Source organism: Manacus candei, unplaced genomic scaffold (assembly GCF_025592945.1).
Source record: "Manacus candei isolate 608988 ecotype Guabito, Panama unplaced genomic scaffold, ASM2559294v1 h1tg000057l, whole genome shotgun sequence".
NCBI classification, from domain to species: Eukaryota; Metazoa; Chordata; class Aves; order Passeriformes; family Pipridae; genus Manacus; species Manacus candei.
This window is the reverse complement of record NW_026138105.1, coordinates 12982666-13002221: the sequence shown is the minus strand read 5'-3', so window position 1 is coordinate 13002221 and position 19556 is coordinate 12982666. Positions and strand designations below refer to the sequence as shown.

Sequence of the window (19556 nt, the reverse complement as noted above, 5' to 3'; positions counted from 1 at the left end):
AGTCTGGTACCTGGAGTAAAACAGTGGCAAAAGCATTCTGCTGACTCTCACATCACACTCCGTGGTTTGTCACTGCTTGAAATGTTGAAAATCTTCTTTCTTGCCCTACTAAAACATCATGGTGTCATATTCTGGATAATAACAACGTTCCACTAGCACCTTTCTCTTCCAGCCCTACCCCTGGCACTTCCGTTGCACAGAAGATGGATTGTAATAATGTTTCGTGCTTTAATTAAACATTTCTCTTTAACTCTGCATTTTCTAGTGTGCCTGTTGACATTTTTCCCCCTCAGCAATTTGTACCTATAAACAGATGAATTTTGCCTTGCTAAGAACTGGTACCAATACAGATGTCCAGACATTTAATTAAGGGAGCATGAAGATTCCACTCATTTACAAGGATGCAAAGCAGCCTCCTGCCTTCTCAGCTGCAGGACAACATGGCCCCTACAACGAGAGATCTTTCATCTGCTTTTCTTCCATGTCTCGTGTTACTATGGGAACACTACGGCTGTTGGGTTTCCTGGGTCAGAAAGAAGAAGAGGGGGAGGAAATCAGTCTGCAGAATGGTTTCTAATTTTAGACATGAAGGCAGTTATATTTTCAACTCTTCGCTGCTGAGAAAGCTCATCACAGAGAAAGTGCTGAATGAGAGGTGACTGCAGGCATCAGACTGCGCAGCCGTTGGCATTGGGATGCTCTTTCCTACTGACCAGATGTGTCTCCAGGTTGTTCAGGAGATGAAAGGGGGGGAAAAAAACATCCACAACAGACAAGAGCATCCAAAAGGGAAGGGTGGGTGGTACCAAAGCTCCAAAAGCTGTCCCAGTAGCACAGTGACTGGGTGTTGCTAGCAACTGCCCTGGCCAGGGCAAGCACATGGCTGATGCCCAGGAGGAGCATCCTGAACCCTGGCTGTGCAGCCCAGAAGGAGCATCCTTATCCCTGACCATGCAGCTCCAAACTCAGCTCTCCCATGGTGATGTTTCATGTAACACCCCAGCCATAAAACCATATTAATTATATCTACATCTGCTTTCGCTTGCCACAGCTACAGCCATCATTTCCAGCCCCTGAAGCTGCTGAAAAACACTTCAAAACCTCATATTTCAGAGGCTCAGAAATAGGAAAGCAAACAAAACAAGCCAGGTTGATTTACTACAAAGAGTAAGGAACCCTGAAGGTTTATGTGCCCAGCGAGGGGACCTGACTAATGATGTTAATGCCCAAAGTTAGCCATAGTGGGAACTGCTCCTGATAAAAGTTTCCTGGTAGAGCTGCAACCATTATTCTTTGACTGATATATCTTAAACCAGTTTCCCAAAAGGAATAAGCTACAGTAATAAAGAGATGTATTTCTTTGCCAGGGGATATTCTGGTTCTAGGCTTCACTGCATGGCTCTGCCTCTCCAGTGCAGGGCTGGGGTCTCAGGAGTTGCACCCCCCAACCCCCAGCCCCACATCCCACCTGAGAGCAGCCACAGGCCTGGAGCAGAGCTGGTTTATGCTGGAGAACAGGGGTCTTCTGCTTCTCCCTCCAGTCACATTATTTGCTGAGTCCCCCCAGCACAGCTGGGCCTTCAGCAGACAGGCAGTGCTGTCCCCAGCTGCCACTTTGGGTTAACCTGGGAAAAGAAATGCTGAAAAAAGTGTTTGTATTAACATCTTTGGCACAAGATCCATCACTTCCTGGGCAGTCCTGCAGAAAGTGCTGCCTGGTGATGTTTGACTTCCTTTGCCAGTGGCACATCGAGCAGGATGCACCAACAGAAGGGTTCAAATGCTGATACAGTGGGGACAAGCCCATTCTCCAGCCCCCACAGAGCAGCGGATGAAGCTTTGCCAGGGGCATTCCTGGAGCAAGAGCTGGAGAGCCCCAATCCCATGCACTGCCAGCAGCACAGCCAGCCCCTTGCACCCCCTCCTGCTGCTCATCCAGCAAAGGATTTTCCAGCCTGTCATGGTTCCAGTGTTAATGAAATTTTCCTGGACAGGATTGTCCCAGTTCTTATTGATTCTGAATTGTAGTTTCCTGCTCTGGATATACTCCTTAAGGAGTTACACTGAGAAGGTGCTGCCCCTTCCTTTGGAAAAGGTTCCTCTGCTTTTTCCCACTCAGCCTCATGGGATGAACGGCAGAGCCCTGGGACAGTGACAGATCACAGAGTGCTCTGTAACATGCCAGCGAAATGAATCTCCCCCAGCTGGGCAGAATGCACACAGAAGTGATGGCCAAAAGAGTGTGAGAAGAGAGGCTAAACTTTACTTACTGTCCAGAAGGTGTTTGCCACAAAACCTTGTGCAAACACAGCCTGTTCTGCCAACCCATGGGCAGAAAGGATGGATGGAAACAACGAGCCCCAGCAGTGCGGGAACCCTGAGGTGGCACAAAGCAGCTGCCAGCACAGGCAGATGGGGCTGCTCATCCTGCCCTCTGGGTAAAAGGGTCACAAAGACACCTCTGCCAGCTCCATGGGCATGCTGGTGTCAGAGAACATGAGCAATGGGATCTGAACTCCCTGCTCCTGGATCCTGAGCCCAGCCTGATGCTCCACAGCGTTCACACTTGTTGGCACCTCGCTCTGCAGAGACCCCTCACTGCAGGGTTCTGGCACTGAGGCTGTACCCAGCCCGCTGCTTAAACGTGGAGCCCTGTCCCCTTCAGGCAGAAACACAGAGTGGAACATTGCCCTACCCCTCACCTGGTCAGTGCCAGACCCATTCTGGAGCAGTGCCATTCCATCACTACCTCTTGGGACACCAGTAGAAAATAACACGCTCACAATCATATCCAGTGCTTGGCAAAACAGGTGTTGGAGAGGCCATGTAAAACCTCAGGTTTATTTTTTCTTTTTTAACCAGAACAATTTGTTTTTCTGAAATCTGAAATGCTGTGATTCTTGTCCCTGTGATGTGCAGATACTAACAGATTGTGACATCAGCCTAAGCAGATGTGGCTCTGGCAGGCAGACGGGTGTGCTCCAGGGCTATCAGACCTCTCATTTCTCTGGTAACAAAGTTTCCCTTCAGATTCTATCAGGAAATGCTTCGTGACCTTTGAAAATTTGATTTAATTATGATTTCTGCTTGTGGATTAGCATTTGGTCAGGAGGTTACCAAGCCAGGAGGAGCCACTGAAAATCCAAGTATTTTCTTTCCTCAGGAAGTTCGAGTGGAAAGAGTTTTCAAACCCAAAACCAAAATATCGTTTGTCACTAAGGAACCAGACCCCAGAGTGGGGGCAGGACAGAAGCTCTCCCTGAGAAGCATCAGAAACCAGAACCTCATTCTGAGCACTAAAAAAGTAGGAACATTTATTAAAAGAGTTACATGACAAATGTATCCTGAGTTCCCACTCGGCACTTCACACCCTCCCAAACCTGGATGGGGATATTCGCTTCATAAGCCACATGCAACAAGTTCACTTCTTTTTTCCATCAGGAAGAGTTTGACCTCACAACAAATTTCCCAATTCCACTGCAGCATCACACGCAGCTGCTCTGATTGTGACCCCAAAATCACACCAACTTCTCTAAATAAATATTTGTAGACAGAGCAGCCAATTGGGTTTGGCTTATGCAAGTGTCGCTGTACTCACACGAGCCAATTCACTTCAGAGTGTCTTAAATATTATCAATAATCTTGAATCAAGTTTAGGAAAGAAAAGCAGACAATGCTGGCCCTGGTGTTCTGTCCTCGCTGGTCTCTTCCTCTCTCTGTCCCCGCAGACCCCTCTGTGCCTTGCACTCCCCAGCTCACACCAGAAGCACGAGCAGGCCCTGAAGGGGAGCAGGGAGAGACACAACCACGTTAACTCTCAACTTAGAGGCGTGCTGGTTTCACAACACAAACCAAAGAGAAAACCCTCCTGCAAGAATCTTCATGTCCAGTTTGTAATAAGGAGGGCACTGAATCCTTTGGGAAGTGTTGGAGAACATCCCGGCTCTTCTGGGACACCTCCAGGGTGCACAGGGCTGGAACTTGGTGCAATTCAAGACACTTTGGAAGTGCCACTGAAAAGGGCTTGCATGACCCCCCAGATCCACATCAGAGCTGCTTCCATAAAGTTCTCCAGAAAGGAAAGAAGGGACAGGGAACCAGGAACTGCCCCGGGGTCTGAGCACTGCTCATGACACACTTGGGTCCATGCGTGGGCATCACATCCTCAGGCAGCATTCCCTGATCTGAGGGAAGCCAGACAGAGCAGCTCTTTTGGCCTTTCAGGGGTTAAAATCTACAGCTCTGGTACACACCACCAGCACTGGTAGGGTCCTATAAACATCCCCAGTGGCCTGTGCCAGTTCCCTGCAGGAGAGAACAGCCCATCTGAACACTCACCGCTAATATCTGCACATCCACCTTTATTAAGGGAATGCCCAGCACGTTTGGCAGTGGGATCCCGATGCTCAGGGCACCTGCAGGAGACAGACAGGTCCTTGTACACCACCAAGGGGTGACCCAGCTCGTGCCCCATGACAGAGCTGCTCAGGGGCACTGACTGCAGCACCACCATGCACTTGGCTTTCTTTACATTCTCTGCCACTGACTGTTGCCAGGACTGATGTTGGGGTGGGATGGTGCAAGAATAAGGTTGGATATTTAACTCCAGCCTCAGAATGGGGATCAAAGAGCTTTAATGGCTTCCGCTCTCCTGCCAGAGCTTCCAAACATACATACACATTCCCTTCTTCCCTCCTTCCCCAGAAATCCAAACACTCCCAACATTACAGCCACCCCGGGCACCTTACCATTCATCACAGGCAGTAATGTTTCCATGAGCAGACTGCTGCAGTGGGGCTTCAGGATCGAGATCTGAGCCAGAGAAGGAACAAGCACATGAGGGGTACTGCCCTGCCCGTGACAGCAGAGACCCCATCCTGCACTGACACAGCAAAAGAAACAACGGTCCCTCTTCTCTTTAAAGCAAATCTACTTTTATTCCTCAATTTGTATTCAGTGCTTCCTTTGGGAAAACTTCTACCTGGTGACACTCCTGCTGCAGGTCTGTTTGAGCTTTGCCCGAGCAGGGGTGAATGAACAAACAGATTTCAGCCTTACCTTTGCGTTATTAGAAAAGGCAGAAGGGAAAAAAGAACAGCAAAAGAAGAATTGCTACAACCTACACCACAGAGCAGCTAACAGCTATGACCATCAGCAGGAGCAATCCATCACAGCATCCCACAGGCATGGCCTGGCTCCCTTCCCTCCTGAAACTACAGGGCACCATCCTCAGCTGGCTCTGCCTGCCCAGTAAAGCCCAGACTGGTACCAGACACTTACATTACTGATGCCAACATCGGAAGACTCCAAGGAGAGGGAGGTGCTGCAGGCAAAGGAGAGCAAACAGCAGGTCAGACACAAGGCACTGGCCAGAGCTCAAGCTCACAGCCACCTCCAAGCACAAGGTTCCTCAGCCCATGGGCAGGGACCCCTGTGTGGCATCACCCACTAAGGGGTCCCTCCACTGTAACACAAAAAGCAGGGACTGCCAGACTTGCAAGAGAGAAAATAAAATAGGAAAATAAAAACTTAACCTAATTTTTATTTGCTTGTCAAGGAAGCAGCACTGCAGCAGGGCACACACAGCTCCTGGCTGCCCCTTCCCTCTCCCTGCACAGGTTATTCACCTTCAGAGAGGAGTCAGCTCCTGACAGCTGAGAGCAGAGCTTCTAGAACCCTGTGGTAGGGAGTAGGAACCAGGTGATCTTTAAGGTCCCTTCTGACCCAAACCATCCTGTAATTCTATGTAAAAACACCCAGTCTGGATTTAAGGACCTGGAGAATTTGCTACAGCTCCTCATGTATCACTGCAACCACACCACTACTCGTACCTAAAATGGATGCTCTATTTCCATTTCAATTTCTCTTTTCTACTGCTATTGAATCTTGTTATACCTTTGTCTATTGAATTAAAAGCCTTTTGATGCATTTCTATTCCCTATATCGCTGCATACAAGCTATGCCAATTTTGCTTCTAAATCCGCTCTTTGACAAGCTAAATAGCCCCAAATCCTCAAACCTCCTGCTATAAGGAATGCTCTCCAATCTTTAATCATACCTTGACTGGCATTAATGACAGCACTTTCCTTTACTCCTTTATCACTCATGTCCAATATCAGGCATTTTTAACCACTGCCCAGGATCAAAGTCAAGCTGACAGTCTTACAATTATTCAGGTTACCTCATTCCTCCTTGTTATAAAACTGACACACTTTTCCCCCAAGCCTCCTAAAACTTTCCAGCTGCTGTAATCCTTCCTGAACCACCCTGTCCATCCACCTCGTGCCATCAGCCAGGTATGAAACCCCCGGATTCAGAAAATGAAACGTCTGGTTTACAGAAATGGAAAACGTTTCAAGTCAGCAGACCGAGAGCTATAGTTGCAACACAGAGAATGTCACCAGCCAGTACAAGGGGCACAGTCTACCTGCCCAGGGCCAGCCTACCTGCGCAGGGCCAGCCGCAGCACCAGCCTGCCTCCCACAATCGACACGCGGACGTTTAGACCAAGGTCCTGCCAGCAGAGAGGCAGAAGATCAACTCATGGAAACATCCCCATCCCACACACCAGTCACCCAGCTGGCTGCACGCTGCACCCCTTGGAGGTAACTCCATCCACACTTACAGCCTTCAGCAGCAGGAGGTTGAGGACGGATCCATCTAAACGGTTAAGGAACACCTGGACCAAGACGGAAAGCTTGACGCTGGCTTTGTTTTCTTCCAAGAGGATGAGGGGGTTCCCACCCAAGGTCAGCCTGATGTTCACAGGGCTGGTCCCACGGCAGGTGGAGCACTGTGGGAATTGGGAACACATGGAGGTGGCTACTGGCACCGCACACACCGGCCAAGCAGGGGATCAGCAGTCCTGGTGCACACTCTCACAGTCCCACAGCTCCACAGAGCCTCCTCCAAGGTCACACACAGGGTGCCCAGGAAATGGGAGATACCAGACATTTACCAGCTCTCTATGTCAGCTATCTGTGTCTCTGTGTCAGACATTTATCAGCTGTCTAGGTCTCTATGAGCTGTGGGTGAAGACTTTCCCCAGCTCAGGGAGCGGGAGAAGGGCAGGGGCTGCCGAGGCTGAGCAAACCCGCAGTCCCTTTGCCCGCTCCCATCAGCTGGTCAGGAAGCAGGGCAGGCTCAGGCCATGCTGGTGCAAGAGGAGGGCAGCAGAAGGCTGGGGACCTTTGGCAGCAGCACGCTGACACCTCCAGCTGCATACCTTGGACGGCTCAGACCTGGCGAGGTTTTCACAAACCCTCGGGCCTGAACCAGTCACTCACCCCAGCAGGAGCGATGGTCCACAAGGTCTCGTGCAGACGGTTGGCACCAGAGAACTGTGGGAACAGAAGCACCAGCAGCCCTGATGAGCACTCCAGCTGACTTCAACAACACCCATCCTGCCAGGGCCACCCCATTGCACAGCACCCTGAGCTGCCCACCCTCTCCACTGTTCCCCAGCTGTTTGGGTGATTCCTGGTCAGCTGTTAAGGTGAGAGCACCCAGCTGTGGAAGGTGATGTCCTCCAAAGGCTTTCAACACCTGATAGTATGTGGACCCCTAACATTTCCCACTGGCAGTACAGATTGGAGGCACAGGAGGTGGAAACACCCAGGTAATGGCTCTGCGCACACACAGTGGCTTTTCTCAGTGACATTTTGCAGATTCCTTTAAAGGGATCACAGTCTGCAGGAGTCCATGGCACAACCAGTACACAACTGGTCTCAACAGGTGTCCCTGGGGTGCCCATACAGAAACAGGCACAGCTGAGCAGTGCAGGTGCTATTACAGCTTTCTGAGAAGAGCAGGAAGGAGGCAGCACTGGGGATTGAGCCGCTGCCAGCAAGCACACGCACAGGGACATGCACAGGGACATGCACACACAGCACCAGCAGCACCAGGGACACCTCAAACAGCCCTCCCCAAGCAGACCCGAGGCCAGGCTGATGCCTGTCCATTGTTACCCACTCTGGCATGAAACACAGGTGCTGCTGCACTCACAATATCTGGCGTGCAGGGGAAGGTCTGCGGCGGCATCCGGAGCAGGAGGGTCAGGATGGCATTGAGGAAGTTCTGGCGCATCGCCAGGAGCATGAGCCTGTCCATCAACGGAGGCAAAGCGGAGGGGGATGAGTCGTGGGGGATGGTGATGCCTCCCACCTGCTTCACTGCACCCTGCAGGGAGAGGTGACACGGACATCAATCCCATCCTCAGAGCCATGAGGCCCAGATCCTTGAGACAGGAGTGCAGGGCCAGTGCCAGCTGAACAGCCCTCCTCTCGTCAGAGCTCCGGGAAAGCACCGGGCTTGGAGCAGTTCCCTGTGTGTTCCAGAGATGACAGGAGTTGATAAAGGCACGTGTGCGTAACTGAGGCCTTCTCATATAACAACGTGCTTTGTCCAAATCACAACTCACTGCTTCAGTTCATCCTGAGGTCTCACTCCAGGGACAAACAAGGGGTGATGGTGCAGCTCCCAGCAGCCCCAGCCCTCCCACACCCATCCAGGCATCAGCCACCCTGCAACTCCACAGAGTCCCACACTGACACCATCTACTTGCTAAGGAGACCAACTCTGACCATCCAGGGGTCTTGGGGGGACAAAGACTCGTCCCTACAAAGTGATTGCTCCAAAGCCAGAGCAGCAGTAGGGTTTCAGAGGCTGCAGTGTTTGCTGTCAGCAGTTGCTCCTCTTTAGTGCTCACATCTCAGTTGCTTCTCACCAGCCACTTGCTTTTATTTAAGCTCTCCTGTTTGAAAGTAGTTTGCTTTTTGCTGCCTTTCCCCCCCCCCCAGTAAGACAGAAGTGAAAAATACATCCATTAGCCTGGTTTAGCATTCACCCACCACAGAAGCTGAACAGCAAAGGCAAAAAGTAATAACACCAGGTCTGCACAGAAGGAGGGAGGAGGAAAATTGCTCATCCCAAGAGAAGGAGAGCTGCTCATCCCAGCAGCTGCATCCAACAAACACAAAGTCCTGGGCAGACTCGGGGTAAGTTTGAAAACAGAGCAAATTTGAAGAAAAGCACACACAGTTGCTTAGTGGTGACTTGGATCAAGATCCAAATACTTAGGAGCTTGCATTTCCAGGACAAGTCATTAGCTCAGCTGCTCCACAGGATTCTACAGCTCCCATGGGATGAAGTGAGCAGACTGAAAGGCAACACACAGCCATGCTCCCAGGGACCTGCTGCCCAGCATTAACTTACATCTAAATCCAGCCCCAGGAACTTGCCAGAGGTATAGGGGATGCTGGCCAGTTGGTAGTGGATCGTTCCTGCTGTGCCAACTGGGATGACAGCTACACACAGGAAAAGGATCATTACAACACCAGGAAATAAGCAGCAACACAACCTCCTCCCCTGACCCCTCAGACCACCAACCCCCACATCCACAAACAGTCTTGAGATTCACTGCTGCAGGTGCTCGCTGCTACTCCAAATGGCCAAAACATCCCCAAATTCTGCTTGGTGGCATCTGCCTTTAGGATATAGCCCAAAAAGAGCATCAAAGAAAATAAAGCCAAATCCAAGGGCAACACATAAAACTGATATAAGGAGGGCCAAGGTGGGAGCAGTTCACTTGGAGTGCTGGGATGTGAATTCAAGGTTCAACAGCAGCCCTGCAGAAGGGTGCATCTATTGATGCACTGATGGATTTGACATGGGAACAGCCCTTCCCACTGTGGGGAACGTGGAGAAGCAGCACCTCACCCTCCACAAGAAACGCACCATTGAGAGTGCCCAGGAGCTGGATGTTCACAAGGTTCATCACGATGTCAACCACAGGACAGAGCTGCAACACAAACCAGAAACGTGACTGCTCAACCCCCCTCACCACCGTCACCCACAGCCTGCCCAGACCCCCTCCTTTCCATCTATAGCCCCATGGAACAAGTGCTGCTGGGATGCTGTGAAACACCTGGGGGCAGGGGAGAAACCCCAGAGCTGTGGGACCAACACTGAAGGGGAACACTTTGGTTTGGGGAATATCTCAGACATTGTCCCGCTGGCCACAGCTCTTTAGAGCTGCCAGGGTGCCCACAAACTTTCCTGCCTCATGGCACATGCCAGGCATGTGGGAGAGCAGCACAGAGAGATGGTGCAGCTGGCTGTGACCTCGTAACATATTTTTCCCAGTATCTCTGTGTTTCAGCTGTGAAAGGAGGGCAATCCTCAGCCATACCAAAGCGGGCAGAGTTGCTGTCAGCTGGCGAAGCACCATCTCATTCACTGACAGGGTGAGCAAGCTGGAAAGGTCAGAAAAAAAATCCCAATCAGTACAAAAAAAGCTCCAGGACGGGAGACCAAAGGATCTCCAGCCTTCATTTTACACTATGCTAGGTCCTTAGCCATCCCTTCAGGGCCACTGCTGTGGCTGCCACTGTCCAGAGCAGGGGCTGGACAGAGGGCCGGGGGGGCAAAGGGGTCACTCGCCCCACTGAGGGCTGAGAATCTCATTGCTGAGAATCACAGCATCATTAAACTTGGAAAACACCTCTAAGATCACCAAGTCCAACCATCAACTGAGCACCACCACCACGTTCACCCCTACACCATGTCCTCAAGTGCCATAACCACATGCTTTTCTAACACTTCCAGGGATTGTGTCTCTACCACTTCCCCGGGCAGCCTGTTCCAATGCTTGACAACCCTTTCTGTGAAGAAATTTTTCCTTCAGCAATTAGAGGGCACAGATATCACTGCACAAAAGGAGCAAGCCTCTCACAGAGTAACCTGTGTTTTGTGTCTCCCTCTGGTATTTAAATCAGTGCTGTAGTTAAGGGAAGAGAGAGCTGTTAGGAAAAGCCTCATGTTCGTTACTGGGAACAAACAATTTGCATCTGGAATAACAAGAGGAGAAATCTGCTGTGTGACATTTCCACACTGCTGCTGAACAGCTCACTCGGGACGTGCAATGCCTGCAGCAGCACAAAGCCAGTTACGTCTCATAATCAATATATTTCTGGACTGTTGAGCTGGCAAGCCACAGACAGCAGGAACTCATAGAGCATCTTGTTATTTATGCCAAAATTCTGCCTACAGATGCATCTGAGGAGTGGCCATGAAGTCAATCATGTACATCCACACTTCCTTTACCCCCCTGGGAACTCAATTCCCACACACCATCACTGTAATCCTGCTAAAACTTAAAACATGACCCCCGAGAGCAGGTGAGCCATGTTCTTCTGTTCACTCGCACAGCATTTTTCAAAGCAGCTGCTGCACTGATTGAAATATATAATGCATAATGCAAAAAATAATTAGGAGAAATTCAATGAACCTGAAAAGTGAGCAATTCAAAAGCAATAAAAGAAAATATTTCCCATGATCAATTTACTGCTGCGTTCATCAACACACGAAGTCAGCAAATTCTTGCTGTCAAGAATTTAATAAGACTGAGCAAGAGATGGGACATTTGCATGGAATTACCCACATCCACAGCAATCAGAGGAAAACTCCACATGCCCAGCATTCACCTGGAACAGCAGTCAAAGGCAGAATGTAAAACCTGGGCAAGCAATGGTGCTGTTTCCCTAGAACTCTCCCTGCCCTATTACTTGTACCCTTTGGATATCAATTCACTAGCTAAGTCTAGAGAAAGTCATGCTTCAGATCTTAAAATTTCCACAGATAAACAGAGGAAATTAAACCTCATTCCATTTCCACTGAAGCAACTGGCTTTGGCATTAGGAAAGAAATTCCATCCCTGAGGCCTGGCTCTATATCAGCTGAGCACTGCCTGTGTCCTGGCAGACTGTCCATATTGCTGGATAAAGAGAAGAGGACTGCATGCAATGGAAAACATCAATCCACAGGCACTTACCCAGAAAGGACCTTGATCTTTATGGCCCCAAGAATGCAGAGGCAGTCTTCAGTGACAACCTGGACCGTGCCAGATTCAAAATTCGTGCATTTAATGTTTGCGGTAATGTTCACATCCACTAAGATATCAATTAGTTCTGAGAGCAGGCCAACCAAGCTGCAAAAGAGAAAATGGGATGATTTCATCTCTCAGCCTCTACCCAGAGAAACTCAGCAAAGCCAGAAGGAGAAGACTGCACCTCCTTCTCCTTCAGACCATTACCAATGTCAAGAGCCATCTTCCGTTGCCTGTTTTGCTCTGTAACTTTATTATAAGGTACGAAACAGCCCAAAATCCACAAAAGATGCAAAATATGGCAGAGTAGGGGTTCCCCTCGTTGGCCACCACGAATTCCCCCACTCACCATTTGCCACTGAGCTGCAGTTTTGCCCCAATGGTCAGCTGGACCCCGATCCCTGGCAGCAGCACCACCGACAGCCTGGGCAGCCGGACCTGGACGAGGTGCAGGCTGTGAACAACAGCAAAGGCTGGCACAAATTAAAAACATCTTCCAGCAGCTGAGCAGCTGTAGCCATGAGGAACCTGCAGCACCCACAGCACCATAGCCACCTCCAGCCGGAGGCAAGAGGATAAGGGACAGCTGAAAGCCAAAAGAAGGCAGCCTAGAACAAGACTGGGGTGGAAGCCAAGTTTGTAGAGCTGTCAGCTTTTTCCCCTCTGTGGTCCCTTTCCCCTCTCTCAGTGCTGTCAAGCATCTCAGACATCAACAGCCATCATCAGAGCTGTCATTCTGCACCCACACTCATAACCTGCAGTGCACCTTGTCACCTGCACTGCTGCCACACAGACAACTTTAGTTGGGTCAGAATTTCAGTATCATGGTAAAATGAGGATAACGGCCAGGGCCAACCACACCACTAGCAGCTCAGCTTGTCTTGCTTCAGAACTGATGGCGAAGGTGCACTCACAGCCAAGCACTTACCCCGTGATGCTGGTGGGAGAGTTCAGCAGACCCCCTTCACCCATGATGTTGGGGAGCACGAGGCCCTGCAGGTGCTGCTGGAGAAGCCCATTATGAATTATGGCATCTGAGAGAACTGGAAAACATCTGTGTGTGAGGACCAGCAGTGACCTCTCCCCAGTCAGTCAGATCCAACCTGATTCTGTGATTCTGTCCTGGCAAAGATGGGGCACAGCAAAGCCCTTTTGCTCCCCAGAACTCCTCATGGAGCTACCAGTTGTCTCCATGCAGTCTAACTACAAAGGGATGCTATTTTGCAACGTGCACTAAACCAAAGCTCCCCGTGGTGAATTAACATCCCAGGCCTCCAATTTGGAGGGCACATGATGGCTGTGCACTGCCAGGAACACCAGCAACCCCACTCAGAGCCTGAACTTCCACTCACAACTCATTTTCCATTTGTCAGTGGCTTTGTTTGTTGATTTTTGCCTGTTTATTTTTGCTTTCGGGGTTTTTTTGTTTGTTTTTTTTTTTTTCAGTAGAAGCAACTTGAAACAAGTCGGAACATTGTAAATATTATCATCGTGGCTGCTACTTCACAGCAGCTGTTTGTCAAATATCAGCTACTCCAATATGGAAATGAGACATAAAGAGGAAATAACCCAGATCTAGCCCTGAAATTCTATGTGGTTGCTTGGTACTGAAACATGTCCCAGTTGTGGAGCAGAGATTTCCCTGACCTGTGAACCCAGCAATGGCTCTCAGGGGCTCTGAGCAAAGTCTGCAGGAGCTATAAAATAAGGATAAAGACACTCGGGAGGTTTTATTCTCCTTCATGATCCCACAGAGCTTTCAAAACAAACACAATTCATGCTTTTTTGTAGTTACCATTCTGCATGGCCCTCGGACTGACAGCGCAGGACAGGCCAGACAAGACTTCCTGAGAGGGCGAGAGGAGGCCACAGAAAAAGATGATTCCAAAAAGCTTCAATACCGTCATCTCCAGAAGATTCCCCTGCTGGCAAGGGAGACATCGGAGGGAACAGTGGGGAAAAATCCTATCAGAAGAGATCCCAGCGTCTTTAGGAGGAAAGAAGTCAAGCAAGAAATCCCTCCTTTACTCTTTGTCCAGCTCAAGTCAGACTCTTGAGCCCAGAGCAGCAGGACCTTCTTCATGTCCATACATATGGACAGACTCCACATATGGGTCAATAAAAGCCTTTTCCTGGTCCCTTGTGACTGGCCCAAAATATTCACTCAAAAGAAGCAAAACTGCTTTCCCCCAAACTGATGTTTAAGTTATTTTTGTATCCCTGTGATGAGCAGTTGCAGGTGTTTCGGTGAGGGGTTTTGCCAAGAGAAGCATCTGAGGATCATCCTTGTTCTTTCTAACTTTCAAAAGCAATAAACTGAAGCATAAGTGATAAAAACAAGCTAGCTAAAAGTTATAATTTAATAATTATCAACACAAATTTAATTACGAAATGGCAGACACAGGCTGGTGATGGGGAGCTTGGTGCCCAGCACAATCTCCAAATAAAGCAGCCGAGCACCAGGCACACTGCACGTGTCTTTCCAGAGCAAGGACCCTGCCACCACACCTGCCACCCTGCCACCACACAACCAGTGAACAGAGGATGTTACCTGGATCAGCCACAGCCAGCTGAGACAGGGCCTTGGCTCCACTCAAGCTCCTCTGGGCTCCTCAAGGCTCTGCGACGTTCCTTCTTCCCCGCAGCTGAGATGAAAGAATCACCCTTATATAAAACCTGCAGCCAAGCAGACACACCTTCTCCTCACAGCCTACCCTGGCCCATGAGCAGCCATCCCTCTGCTCCTGCTCCTTGCAAGCAACACCCAGCTGCCACCTCTCTTGATTTATACGTGGCAACGTCACCACTGCCTTGACGGGCTGCCATTTCCCTCTGTGGCCTGGATCACACGGATGCTGCTTTTTCCTCCCCCAGTCTGTCTTAGAAAGGATGCTCTGCAACCATGGCAGGGATCCCCACGCTTTGAGGAAACCAACTTATTTAGGATACCATCAGTTATTAAAGCATCTGAACCTGACAGGAGGCTGATGGGGCTGGCTGTGGAGGAAGGCAGCACGCAGAGCATATGAGCAGGGGTTCAAGGAGGCTTAAAGTAGGAAACTATCTGCTTTTGCCAATCCCTGAGGAGCTGTGGGACTTACAATGCTCACTTCTGTTGCAAGTGCAGCCCTGAAAAAGATTTTCTTGAGAAAAAGCGACGTGGAGAGGTTGCAGAGAACTGACAAGTGTTGGCTTTTTTGAGACCAAGCTTCAAATTGATTTCAGTTGGATCTGTCACGTGTCACAAATTGATCGTAAAAAAATGAAATTGTATCAAAATGTACAGAGACAACAATAAATACAATTTTGAACAAGCAGCACTTATGGTAGCTGAGCGAGCTGAGGGCAGCAGGAACACAGATCTCAAGGGAAAATCTCATCCCGCAGGAACGAGAATCTCACCCCTCAGCAGATGCCTTGGCCAGGCCTCACGGAAGTTTCCATTGTGCAGGGCCCCAGGAAGATCTTATCTGGGGACTTTGTTCGGGTCTGGTCACCCATGTTCAACAGGGACACACTTGGGGGGAATCTGGGCAGCCAAGGGCTGCCGGGACAGTGGGGGAACTGGAGAGGGGCCGGCGTGCTCGGCCTCACGGAACACAGAGCAGCAGAGATATGATCATTCTCCACAAATGTGGGAGAGGAGAAGGAGAAGGGGGAGAGGAGGCCTGCCCAGGCTCAGGGACAGCGTTGGCACAGGAACAAACACAAGCCAATGTGTTCAGGTTGAAGTTGGGAGAAAGCTGCTACCACCACAGTGAGTTTAGGGCCCTCTGTCCCATGGGAATACAGAAGGCTGCAAAAATAGCCTTAGGATGCTCTTGAGTACTGCACAAGGTGCTCTCTCTTGCAGCAACAAAGTGCTTCCCTCGAGTCCCTCAGCATGTGCTGCTGTGAGCTCAGGCTCAGTGGAGCAGCCTCATCACAGAAACACTGTAGGAGCTCCTGTTTTACTTAACACACATTCATCCTGGACTACATTTGATGTGCTAGTGACAGTCTAGTCCCAAAACCAGGAGTTAGATTAGATGATCTTTAAAGGTCCCTTCCAACCCAAACCAATCTATGATCCTATGAATAATGTTAGCCCCTCTGAGGAGACCGGAGCAGCAGAGTGAAGTAAAAAACCCATCTCCCCTGGATGGTGCAACCCAGTTGCCTGCCAAGATGGTGATTGCAGGGAAGAGACATGGATCAGCACTACAGCTCACCCCAGGTCCCTCATGGAATGCACAGTTTGGAGACACACAAGCAGGTCCTTCCACAGTCGGCCCCTCTCCAGTCCATCCCACTCCCACATCCCACCACCAGCTCCCATCCCACCTTCCCCATTTTCTCCCCAGGTGACTCAGGATGATTTACACTCACTGTTTTTTTTTCTGCCTCTGCTGCTTGCCCCAGTGTGCTTTTATTGCCTGGGGTAACCATTTTTTAATCCCCTTCAAAGAGCCTCATCCAAATGTACAGAGCAAGCAGTCACCACGAACGCCCACAGTGAAGCGTTTGATGAGACTGCTCTGGCCTTGTACAGGCTGCAGGAACACTGCTGCTGGCAAAAGCCAGCTGCTGAGCATGCACAAAGGTGGATTTCCAGCTGTTTTCAGAGATGCCTCTGCATGTGTAATAAATACCTGAGTCATCACGCACATGCACTCACGCAGCACGGTCACACACTCACATTGGATCATCTCACCATTCCATGGCAAGAAGCAGAAATCTGTGTCCACACACACATGTCCTGTATCACAGCAGTGAGCAGGAGCTGAGGAACACACCGTTTTACACACCTTGCCCATATTTCTTCTTACTCTGTGAGTTTTTCTTCCTCGGCCATATCCTTTGCCTCCCTCTCACGTGCCCATATTTCATCCTCTCCTTGCAGCAGTGATTTAGACATCACTTACCAGGAGGCTGGATTCAGTCCTGCAGTGACAAGGGAAGATATATTGAAATAAAGCATTGGAAGAAAATCAGGAAGAGATTATCTCAACACAAATGCTGGAAAGTGGAAGGGCTTACAGGAAGACCAACACCCACAGAGGAGAGATGCTCCAGAGCAGCTTCTGGCATCCTGCACTGACTTGAACTTGTGGTTCTGTAAGATGGCAGGTTAAACAGCAACAGGATGTTTGGAAGAGTAATATTAAAGTATATAAATATAATAATTCATTAAATATGATTAAATTAATGGATTATTTTTCTCTAATGTCCAGAACCATGAAAGAGTAACCTCAGACTGTAAAACTTCTTTAATGTGTAAATAGTAACTCCTTATTAAGAATATAGATAAACTGAATCCCGTCTCTCGAGGTGAAAAACCTAAATCTGGTGGCAGGACCTGCAGCCTGTGATAGAGCTGCTTTGTACAGATGTTCAGCCTGTTCCCTCACAGTGACACTTCCTAGGAGTCAGTGACTCCTTCCAAATGGATGCTGTGAACATTAATGAACTGCTCAGCTCAAACGTCGATGGAAAGTAACTCCCTGATGCCAACAAGAAGGCAGCAGCTCGAGGGGAAGGAGAGAGCACTCAGGGAGGAAAATGACACAGCAAACTTCAAACTGCCTTGGGCTGCTAGAACAGAAACTGGGAAAGGAAGGGGGGAAAACAAAACAGGTTTTAAGCACTGACTGTACCTGGGCTGTGAACTCCCAGATTGGTCTCCGAAGAGCTGAAGTTCAGGTGATGAACTGTTCTCCCCACCCAGCACTTGACTGGGGAATATGGAGACTGGGGAATATGGAGACTGGGGAATATGGAGACTGGGGAATATGGAGACTGGGGAATATGGAGACTGGGGAATATGGCAACACAGCTGGATCTGCCCTGGAAGGAGGTCGGGCACATTGGCCAGTGGCAGCTCAGGTCAGAGCCTGGAAAAGAAATGCACAGAAAAGTATCACTCACTGCTGTGTTTCTTCTGCCTCACTGCAAGCAGGCTTACTCAGGGGAGATTTTTCCCATTCTTATTAATTAAATTGTTCAGGGAAGTGGAAAGAGGGAGTTCCCTCTGAGCTCCCCAATGCATTGTAACACGCTGAATTCAGCACCAGGACCACAGTGTTAGTGCAGCACCTGTCCCTGTAGGGTTACCTGTGTTCTGGTTGGTTTGGGATGGATGAATCCTCCCCGAGCCAGGCTCCAAAACTAATTTCTAGCAACAGAATTTGCCAAAACATGAATTAAAGTCTCCTAGAAAGGAGCCGGAGGGCTTTAGTAAGAACTGAAGGAATCAAACCCTTCTCAAGTTTTGAGACTGAACTTTAGCCCAGGATTGACAGGAACCCACAATCCCCAGGGTCAGATTTACAGCTGATTTAGCAGCTTCCATTGTCAGCAGCCCAGGAGGGCAGAGCAGCTTAATTAATCCCCATCACTCCCATAACACAGCAGGCAGTGCCAAGCCGAGCCCAGGCTCACACTGACCCAGGGCTCCTGCTTCGTGCACATACCCAGGACTCACGGCACGGTGTGCGTGGGCAGACGTCAGAACCCTCCTTTCCAGCTGTACCCGTGTCTGATCGCTCACCCGTGCAGTTTCCTACGCTGGGAACTTGGGAAACAGAAACATAATCTCGGGGGAGGGCCACACAGAGAGCCCAGGCAGGGAAAACAAGGAGAAGGACACAGACACTCGGGCAGCAGCTCCCAGGAGCTGCCTGTCAGGAGGAGGGAGAGCAGGGGCATTGATTTCTGGAAGCATCCACAACGCCAAGCACAAACAGCAAGGCCAAGTAAAATCATTGCCATGAGATAACCACAAATTGATGTCTCCAGGAATTTTATAGGCAGGGAAATTTCTTCTTCTGAGAAGCAGAATGGAAGCAGGAGGAGCATAATGTTATCAAGTCCCCAAAAAGGGACAAACTTCAGTAGTCAGAGGCAGTCTGATGAGCTGCAGTGCAAAAACGAGGCACTTGTGCAGATGTGTCTTCAGACCTTACCCCGAGCTCCCCAATGAAACACTGACAGCAGCACAGGCTGGAGGGCTCTCAGGGGCATCAAGGCATGACAGAGAAGCCTGGGCAGCCCAAATCCCTCCCCAGCTGCTTTGGACAGGCACTGGCTTCACTGACTTTTGGAATATGTTGTCTGTGTCTGTCATTGCCAGACTGAGGTGAAGTCAAAATGCTGCCCTGAGCACCTTTCTGGGTGGGTATCTTGTCTCTTTTAGTTCTGGCCCACTCCAGGTTTCCCTGGGGCATCCTTTCTCACCTTTCTCACCTTGTGTGGCCCCACACAAGGCACACTTGGTGTCCAAACCTGGTGTCAGGTGAGCAGAAAAGGCCGTGACCTTCCTGCAGGGCTGCCAGAAGCCTCCACTGACAGACCATGAGACACACACCGACTCTCTGCCCCATGTTTGGGGTGCCTGGACAGAGCCATCCCCATGATCTGCTGACCTACACCAGCACACCTCCATCCTTCCCTCCCTCCCTGCTGCTGCCCAGCTCCCACCTGGCAGAGCCACAGCAGCCTGGGTTCCTCAGTGATGCAACATGCACCTCAAAGTCAATTCCAGTCCTATATTTTAAACAAATGAATCCCTCTCCTGCCTTCTTCCCATCACTTCCAATCACTCGCACTGCAAGCTCTGTGAACGCCTCAATTCCTCCTCACTCTTCATTCTTCCAATCTATTTTTTGCCTTCCTTCCAGCCTGGAAAATGGAT

At 49.8% G+C, this 19556-nt stretch overlaps 1 protein-coding gene across 1 annotated transcript; it reads right to left on the bottom strand.

The window, feature by feature from the left end:
- Positions 1–3477: 3477 nt before the first annotated feature.
- Positions 3478–13791, bottom strand: LOC127478047 (BPI fold-containing family B member 4-like). Its single transcript, XM_051803182.1, has 15 exons — positions 13680–13791; positions 12813–12927; positions 12234–12338; positions 11831–11986; positions 10190–10253; positions 9736–9799; positions 9214–9305; positions 8005–8178; positions 7287–7340; positions 6626–6793; positions 6447–6514; positions 5281–5323; positions 4749–4812; positions 4339–4415; positions 3478–3779 (listed from the first exon to the last, which is right to left on the bottom strand). Exons 1-15 carry the CDS (start codon positions 13789–13791, stop codon positions 3756–3758), a joined length of 1380 nt encoding a protein of 459 aa, XP_051659142.1. The 3' UTR covers positions 3478–3755.
- Positions 13792–19556: the final 5765 nt, after the last annotated feature.

Bases quoted from the DNA above. Each gene is read 5' to 3' on its own strand.
- LOC127478047 (XM_051803182.1), bottom strand. From the start codon at position 13,791: ATGACGGTATTGAAGCTTTTTGGAATCATCTTTTTCTGTGGCCTCCTC. The intron at 12,928-13,679 runs GTAACTACAAAA...GATGTTTTCCAG, and splicing joins TCCGAGGGCCATGCAGAATG to TTCTCTCAGATGCCATAATT. The intron at 4,416-4,748 runs GTAAGGTGCCCG...TGTCTCCTGCAG, and splicing joins ATTACTGCCTGTGATGAATG to GTGCCCTGAGCATCGGGATC.